Raw genomic sequence first — 9498 nt, 5'->3', positions numbered from 1 at the left:
AAGGGCTGGACAGGAAGCAAGTTTGGCGCAAATGCAAGGGTGGAATGCATTGAGCAGCCACTGTGTTGCTGTTGCTGCCAGGCTTAAATAGGGATCTCTTTGCTCTTCTGTCCAATCAGGGAGCACAGTCACTTAGTGAGGGTCTATTGGACCCAGCCGAGCTCATTGGATTGCTAGAAGACCGCACCGGAAGCCAGATGAGTTCCTGCACTAGCAGTAATGAACAAATCTAAAGAAATTTTCAGATTCAGCTGAGGTTATTGTCTATAAATGTAGATGCTTAGTCTAATTGCATTAGTATTGGTCACAGAATACTGGTATTTCTCTTTTGTCTTCTGTTTACAGAATCATTGGATTTCATAGAGCTCCTGTCATCCAAGGCTTTCAAAGTGTGTTGCAAAAGAGAGATATTATCCCAGCTTAACAGATGTGCAGACTCCTGATCCTAATCCCCTGCTCCAAACACTAGACATGCTGCCTTCTGTAAAACAGGGATTTTTTTCCCCCAGCTTAACAGATGTGCAGACTCCTGATCCTAATCCCCTGCTCCAACCACTAGACATGCTGCCTTCTGTAAAACAGGGATTTTTTTTCCCCCCTTTTGGGACCTTACAGTTTTAGGTTCAGTTCAAAGATTTTTCATTTTGTTTTTGTCTTTTTAAATGAAGATTAAGGCCAGTTTTTATTTTATTAAATAGATTTCACTCCTTGAAGTTATGAGAAACAAAACCCAGAGAAAGAAAAGTAAAAGTACTAGAAAGGAGAAACAGGGCAACCAAATGAATAAACTGGCTTGATAAGCCAGACAAAAACAGTTTTTACTCATATACTATGCCATTGAAGGGAGAAGGGTAGATTGAGCTAAAGAAAATTTTGCTTTTAGATTCACTGTTTTCCTAAATCTGGACTAAGGTACAAGTCTTGACAAGCAAACTACAATCATTTTAAAATTTGATCCAAGTTCATACTTGACTAAAATATTGCTGCAATGCCTTGCATCATTTGACAGAGTTGTCCTTTCTGAACAGCCAGAATACAGCATGTTCTCCAATGAGAGTTTGGTTTGATGAAGCTAATGTGATATTATCAAACATAAAATTAATGGCAATGGGCATTATCATTTCATTGGACTTACCATAACATAGTCAAATTCCCAGTTTTTCATCAAATAAATATAGAAGATTACCTTAAATTTAAGTGTCAACAGTTATTGTCTTAACAGTAATACAAGACATTCAAACTTTGAACCCAATCCTACAAACACTTGTGCCTGTGGCTTGCTTAACTTCATTACCCTGAGTACCCTACTCAGGGTAGTAAAATTAAGTATATAAGTGTTTACAAGATCAGAGCCCAATCCTGATTTGTAAAACATGCATAGACTTCAATAAAAGGCTACCATTATCAAAAATAAATAAATAAGTACACAATTCCTTCAAACACAAAATGGAAATGTTTTTAACTAATCAAAAGCAAAATATTTGAGTTGGACAAAAGTGATAAAAATAGTCATGTTATTCGAATAATTTTGTAGCCACTTTTTATTCCAAAAAAAAAAAAAAGTTGTAGTTTTGTAAACCTGACATTTCCAAAACAGTGCAAGTGAATCAGAATACAGGTGCACACATAGCTTCTAAATACAGGTGACATTGATAATAGTGAGACACGTTCTTCCACCAAAAATTCACAACATTTTTTACAATTTTGCAATACACAAAGAGTGAAATGTTAAGAAGAAAAAAAAAAGTGAAAATGGGGCAGATACCCCGCTGTATATGCAATTTCATGCTCCAAAGCAGTTACACTCTTTATGCCAGTTTAATCAATGTACAATGTGAGCCAATTCCTACCCTCATTTACATCCGAGCAATCCCACTGAGTGTATGAATTTAAATGAAGGCAGAAGTTAGGTCTATGATTCCCTTAAATCCTTTAGTGAAAACAACATATATATTCCCATGTCACATAGATAATATCATGCATGAAAATTGTGCAAGATTCCAAAACGTGCCCATAAACAGAAGACATTCAAAGAAAGATGGCACTAAGCATTATCAAATGCAGCCTTTGCACTTAGAGTCATTGCTGCTTTTGTCAATTCAATTTACCTGAACATTCTTGATTTCAAAGAGGGTCCTTCACTATTTGTTGACATTTCAAAGTGTAAGGATTTTGTTACCCTTTATATTGGGTGCCATTCCTGCAGCGTTTAAGAAATCGTCTCTTCCCCCATCACCCTTGCCCTAAGGCAAGACCTATGCACTCTATCACTTATTCGCTCAAGACAGGGATTCAGTAGGTATTAAGCAGTGCATAGGCCCCACACTACCCTCTGCCCAGAGGTGAATTTTATTCACTGAGTTTTGTCTCAAATCTTCCTCTGACTGTAAAGGAGAGTCAAGGGTGCTTGGGGGGCACCCTGAACATGGCAGAAACAGCCGTAAGTGATTTATATCTTTGTGCTCCCTTGTGAAAAAACAGCACACCTTTAGCACACATCTACTTTATATACATATTTCAAGTGTACTACATTTTCATAAGGGTTTGGTTTTCTTATCAGAAGTTGATTAAAACCAACTGATACTTGATCAAAACCTGTAGGTTTAATGCAATTTGAATATACTATTTTTAAATATGCTCTGTCCTAGGGTATTTCATGATTAAATCTTACCATCCTAAGTGGAACTAGGGAGCAGTCACAGTGGACCGTGCCAAGAAACTGATAGGGAAATTCATGATGAGCTCATATAGAAAAACTAAACCTTTTGTGACATCTGAACCACAAAATATCTAACACCACACAGCAGCTGAGATCCTCTATGATTTTATTGAGTATTTATGGTATATTGTCACTAATCTAGCCAAACAACGTCATTTTGTATGAGTCAAGACACATATTAAATATCTTTATTATAAATAAGGATCTCTCTCCTTTCCTCCATATCTTGACTTGACCTAGGCAATCCCTTATACTGCACCTATTCTCTCTCTTTTATCCAGTCCCTTACAACAAAACACCTTTCAGAGTCTGTAGCCTTCTTCAGTACTTTATCAGTACAAACAGACACACTGAGCCAAATACACTCCTGGAAAAAGTACTTTGAAATCAGTGGAATTATACCAGGGATGAATTTGGCTCAAGTCTAGGATGCTAAATAGTGCAATAGGAGACAATTATCCTTTGGCTTTGTGCTCATTAAAAATAATTTGTAGCTTGTTATACATGATTATAGCAATGTTCTTGATTACTGGATCCTTTCACGTTCTGGCTACGTGGTCATTTGCTACACTGAGGCTTGGTCTACATTACCAACGTATGTCAGTATAACTACGTCACCTGGGGGTGTGGAAAATCCACACTCCGGAGCGACGTAGTTATCCTGACCTAACCCCCTGGTGTAGACACCTCTTGGGGAGGTGGAGTATCTCAGTGCAGTTGAGCTGCTGCAGTGCTGTAAGGGTAGACAAGACCTACATCTGTCCTATTTATACTTCTGTCATCATTTTGGGAAAGGCAGTTGACCATACTTCCAATCTGACGTAGATAAGAAGGCCCTTCAGTGACAAATTTTGAGTGGATACAACATTATCTCTGTCTCCTTTCCTAGAGGTTAAGATAGATACAGTTGCTACATAAAGTATCAACCTGCATCCAAATAATAAGGGGCACATAAAAAATGCATGAGTATGGACACGATTCATATTTTGTAGTTGGAAATGATAGAGAATTTGCAAAGAAAATGCCTCTTTACAAGTGTAAGGATCAGGCAAGTACTCATGCAGATTTCTTGTTTATTCTTTGCATTCAAGTCTTCAGTGTTCCTGCAGTACTCTTTCATCATGCCGCAGTATGACACCAGTTATGATCTTGCTCCTTTTTCATCTCCTTCTAACACATGGGGCTTGATTCTTCTCTCCCTTATATTGATTTTATACCAGCATATCAGAGCCGGCTCCAGAGTTTTTGCCGCCCCAAGCTTCATTTTTCGGCAGCAATTCGGCGCCAGGTCCTTCCCTCCGAGAGGGACTGAGGGACCAGCTGCCGAATTGCCGCCGAAGAGCCGGACGTGCTGCCCCTTTCCATTGGCTGCCCCGAGCACCAGCTTGTAGCACTGGTGCCTGGAGCTGGCCCTGCAGCATATCAATGTAATTACTCCTGCTGTACGCTGCTGAAATGTCAGAGCAGAAGCAGACCAATCACATCTATAAACAAGTGGTGTACCAGTAGCACTATTTCTAGTCAGACACCAAACAGCTCTTTCTATGAACATTAGCACGAAGTTTCTTCCAGCCAGTAAGAAATCTGCTACAGAATTATTTGAGAGTGTGGGTCTGCATTTTAGCAAGGCCTGTGCCAGAATTCAACTCCGTTTTTAATACTAGATGAAGAATGATAGTTTGTATTAAAAGCATCCAAATATGAAACCTCAAGATTTAGAAATACATCTAATTTGCTCATCTATCTAATACAGCCATTATTCTAAAGATTATCACGTAAACAATCTTGTAACTTGGATATATAAAAATTTAGATGGCAGGCATAATGGTCAGACCGCGTAGCTATGTATCACTAGCTTGGACAGCAACGTGTGAAACAGATTATGACCATTAACAATATCAAAAACCATCTTTTATATCATGAATTTTGATATAATTAATTCCATTTTTAACCCAAAGTAATTAGTTGATGCCTAAGTGGTTGGCCCAATTATATCCTTGCAGTATCTTGTTGCCCATTGTCAAAGGATTACAGATTGTGGGAGACAGAGTTGGCCAAAGGAAGACATTCTTCACTGCTTTCTTCAGTGCAATATGCCCTGTGATCAAAAGGTTATATTCCTGAAATACAAGAGGCAATGTGGAACTATAATTCTTGTTACTTGGCTGTGAGTAATTGTTTCCCACAACTCAGATTAGTAACGGATAAATTCAAATGCGGAAAATCATATGTGAGTAATACTTTAGGTTCTTTAGCTCATAACTCAAAAATCAACTTCAGCTTAAAAAATGTGAAAAGACTTTGGCTTATTGCCATTAAATGGTCTATATACATTACCAAGCCTTGCGGATTTGCCATGTGAGGTTTTTCAGCTAGTTTCATCTGAAAGTCTTTTTTTTTTTTTTGCATTGAAGTTCAAAAGTACAATAAGATTTATATATACATATATGTATTTCCAAGGTTTTAGCCAGATATCAGTGCTTGAGTGAACTATATAGCTATTCAATAGAAACAATAAAACATTGATACAAATATAAAGACATAATCAGTATAAAAAGCTTATATTTATAAAAATACTTTTAGGTATCAGTCTTCCCCTGAGGGTATACCACATATGTTGGATTCATAAATATTGCTCTGCACTGCAGCTTGGTTACCAAAGTTCAAAGTTCAACTCTTACAGGAAATGTAAATCGCTCCAGTCACCAGACATGGCTGCAGTGGTTGCCTCAGGATATGTTCCCTAGCTTGTTAGGATGATGAAGAACACAGCATCAACAGGGCCTCCGAAAAATCTGGAGAAGATTCCTTCTTCCACATATGGAAGATACAAGAGCAGGACCAATAGGCTAGCAAGTGTGTGTCACATGACCCTTTTTTCTGGCAGTTCATTGATTTTTCTGGACCCAGTCCCAACTATCTTCATTCTCCTTCCTGTTCTTCTCAGCCTCAATGATTTCTTTGTATCTCCTGCGAAAGAAGCCCAGCTGCAAATTGAAAAGAAGTATCATTATAAATAATGATGTCATGAATTAAAATCTATCCTGGTTTTGATAAACAATTTGGCTCTGATTCTAATCTCATTGGTGTAAAACTGGAAAGGTTATTGAAGTCAATGGAGTTGCGCCTGATTTACATTAATGTAAATGAGATCAGTATCAGGTCCAAGTTTTCATGAGTTCTCAGCTTCCTTTTATCTTAACTACTTTTGACAGAAGACTCAACTTATATAAAACACAATTTTTAAAAAAAGCAGTTAAAATATTTTCAGAAAACAAAAAAATACTAGAAGTGGGCTGAAGAGGCAGTATTCAGATCCAGAACCAGGTCAGAACTGGACTAGAATCTGGGAATGAGTCTAAATCAGAGAGATTTTGGCAAACCCTAGCATGAACTGGCCTTGGTGATTCTGGGCCAAAATGGCACAAATCTTGTGAGATCAGATGACTTTGCATTAATTTGATCCTCTTATGTGATGGAAGTCTCACAAGATCAACTATTTTCACAAGCTTCCATTTGTATCCAAACCAGAAAATAAGCCTTTTGGGGCCTGGGTCAGACACACAGGGCTGGCTCCAGGCACCAGCTTGGCAAGCAGGTGCTTGGGGTGGCCACTCCGGAGAGGGGTGGCAGGTCCAGCTATTCGGCGGCAATTCGGCGGACGGTCCCTCACTCCTGCGTGGAGCGAAGGACCTTCCACCGAACTGCCGCCGCAGATCGCGATCGTGGCTTTTTTTTATTTATTTTTTTTTTTTTTGGCTGCTTGGGGCGGCTAAAACCCTGGAGCCAGCCCTGCAGACACAGAAATCAGAATCTTAAGTGGTTCAGTTTCCAGATTCTGGAATCAGTCCAGATCTAATACCTATGTATAAAAATATAGTTTTGTCAATATTTATTGCTGAATTTGTCAGCAGTAGAGGCTTTCCTGGGTAAATATGGTAATCCCTGCCCATTTTGAGTCAGGTAGTTCATTACCCTGTGATCCTAGCTTACTGCATAAGGCATACACATTTATACATGCACACCAGTGGAGGCTGTTGACTGCTGGAAGTGGGGAAGCAAACCTGATACATGGCATTTTCAGAACCAGTTTACAGCATAATCCTGTTCTGAATATGTCATGTGTCAGTTTTGCTGCCCCACTTCCAAGGTCACCAGCCTCCACTGGTGTTCATGTATTAATGTATACTCCTTGAGTTGACTAGCTGTATTCTCAACTCCTGCAGGGTAAAAATGATGCTCGTCAGTTATTAACATCCTCTATTCACAAACTAACTTAAGAACATTTTGCACTATTATGTCACAGCTACATTTCTGTTAAATGTAGCTTTCTAGTTCAAATTCTTACTAAACTGTATTTTCTACAAATATATTTTAACCCCTGGGATCTGGAAGTCTCACACCCCCAACCCCCACACACAATAGACAGACAGGTGGATAAATTGATATTATCCCAGTTTTACAGATAAAGTAACTGAGATAGATCAGTAAAGTGACTTCCCCAAGGCCACATGGAGATTTACAGTTCGAGCTGGAATTAGAACTCAGAAGTTCCTACCTCCTAGCCTTGTGCACAGTGCACTAGATCTCACCTGCCCTTCAGTCATCATCAGCAAAGTGTTAGGTCTTGTGCTCAGTAAGACGAATCAACTTACATTCATTAAAAGAAAATCCACCCATTCATACTTCTGGGGGGGTTCTCTGAAGGCTTATTTTACAAGTGTGGTTCGATTCTGAAAAATGACTCCATAAAAATGGCATTGTGGGTGTTTCTTGTCTCTTACGGTCTTCCAGGTTAAAACAAAACAAAACAAAAACATCCACAACTTTTTTTCTTAACTCCCTGTCCTTCAAACTCATTCTATGACCTGAAAGTCAAGCTGAGTTCTTTCCTTTTCGCACATCATTGCCAGTAATAAAGGTTTTGCAATTATGCTTTCATCTACACTAGTCACTCGTGCAACCACATTGAGAGCACAGCTTGAAGACCGTGACAACAGTGTAAACCCAGTGGAATCTTCCCACGGATATCAATGATCTTTGGATCAGGCCCTAATTGGAATCAATGGCAAAGTTCCCATTGACTTAAATGGTGCAGGATCAGGGTACTAATGAACATTTTTGTTGATAATGCACAAAAAAGAATAGAATCCACTTTCCTCTCTCTCAGTTGTGCTGGCTCTGCAGAGTTAACAAGAGTTAGCAGTAAGGGTATTTTTTTTGGTCACAAGTCAGTAGATATACCAAGGAGTCGATGTGTTGAGTAAGAGGGTGCCATTTTTATATAGTTAGTTATCAGCGCAGACCTACACATTCAGCACTTTAGAACTTCTAGAAGAGAAAATTGCCATGGGATTGGTTTTCCTAACATTAACAAGGACAGTTCAATTTATAGCTTTTTAAAACAGGTTTTAAACCCTAAAGGTTTCAATCCTTCATACAACCACATCACTGGAACAGTAAAATCCACACTTTAAGTTATAATCAAAATTATAGAAAGGCTTTTTAATTTCCTCCAGGGCCAAACAAACAAAAGCAAACTCTTTCCCACTGTTATTTTAATAAAAGTTGTCTGTTTGTGAACATCTGCTTCAGGAATTATCTTTAAAAGTTGTGATAGTTCTGGTATTTTATTATTTCATTACTGCATAAGGAACATTTTTGTAAGGCTTTCCAGCAGGAATAGAATGAGTTGAAAACCTTAATAAATATTAAAGCATGAAACCCAGAATCCACAGGTTATCCTGCTACGAAATCAGGGGTGCTGGAATAATTTGTATAGTGGGGTGCTGAGAGCCATTGAACCAAACTGTAAACCCTGGATATGATGGAAACCACTTCACACCAGGGGGTGCAGCAGCTCCCCAGCATCCCTAGTTCCAGCACCTATGTATGAAATTGTATATATATCATTTGCTGTAAGTCTATGTGACTGCTCCAAAATCATGGGAGGAAAATGAATTAAAACAAAGGGAAACACATTGAGAGGAAAAAGAAAAGCTTGGATGTGCAGACTGGATGTGACCATTTTTTAAAAAGTCTTGGGTTAGGGATTGGCTAAGTATGACATCCCCTAAAGGGTAAAGAAATACCAAGTTATGGGACAATATATGTTAATGACCACATATCACTGTCAGTAGAAACATGCTAACACTCCACATCATCACAAGGAAGTTTCTTCTGCCTCATGTTAAAACCTCAGCAACATTGGCCAACATTCATGGTTGACATATGTGTATAGGTTAGGTATGTGATGAGTTATACAGAGAGTGTGAGTTCATAATGGTTGCGTGGGAGAATTATGGGGAAAAGGAAGGAGAAGTAAAGGATCCAGGTGAGAGGGCAAAGTGGGGAAGGGCAGAGAGGTGATAACAGTCAAAGTCATTGGCTGTTGCTAGTGGAAACACTGGGAGCTCTAATGTTCTGCTGGCTCTTGTGTCACTAGGGCAGAAGAGATAGACAAGATGGGACAGGTAACATCTTTTATTGAACCAACTTTTGTTGGTGAAAGAGACAAGCTTTCGAGCTCCACAGAGCTCTTCTTCAACTGGTCTCTCACAAACAGAAGTTGGTCCAATGAAAGATATTACGTCACCTACCTTGTGCGTCTCATATTGTGGGACAAACATGGCTACAACCTGCAAACAACATAGGGCAGAAGAGCTTGTCTTCTGAAGGTGCTGCCTCTCTTTTGCTTTCTGTGGCTGCTCCTGGGCCTCCAGAAGAGCTCAGAAAGCCCTGTGCAGGAGGAAGATTCTATGAGAGAGCACTGCTGGGAC

The 9498-nt window shown here is 39.1% G+C and overlaps 1 protein-coding gene across 1 annotated transcript in view; it reads right to left on the bottom strand.

Annotated features, from left to right (window-relative positions):
• Nucleotides 1-1523: 1523 nt before the first annotated feature.
• ITGA9 (integrin subunit alpha 9) overlaps nt 1524-9498 on the bottom strand; it is a 305446-nt gene continuing 297471 nt past the window's right edge. Inside the window, exon 27 of the mRNA XM_034759490.1 lies at nt 1524-5706. Within this exon, the coding sequence (XP_034615381.1) occupies nt 5608-5706 (99 nt within the window). The 3' untranslated portion in view covers nt 1524-5607. The remainder of the gene's footprint in view (nt 5707-9498) is intronic.

The sequence above is a fragment of the Trachemys scripta genome, chromosome 2, assembly GCF_013100865.1.
Source record: "Trachemys scripta elegans isolate TJP31775 chromosome 2, CAS_Tse_1.0, whole genome shotgun sequence".
In the NCBI taxonomy this organism is placed as follows: Eukaryota; Metazoa; Chordata; order Testudines; family Emydidae; genus Trachemys; species Trachemys scripta.
Note: the sequence above shows the minus strand (reverse complement) of the source record. Positions and strands in the feature narration are given on the sequence as shown.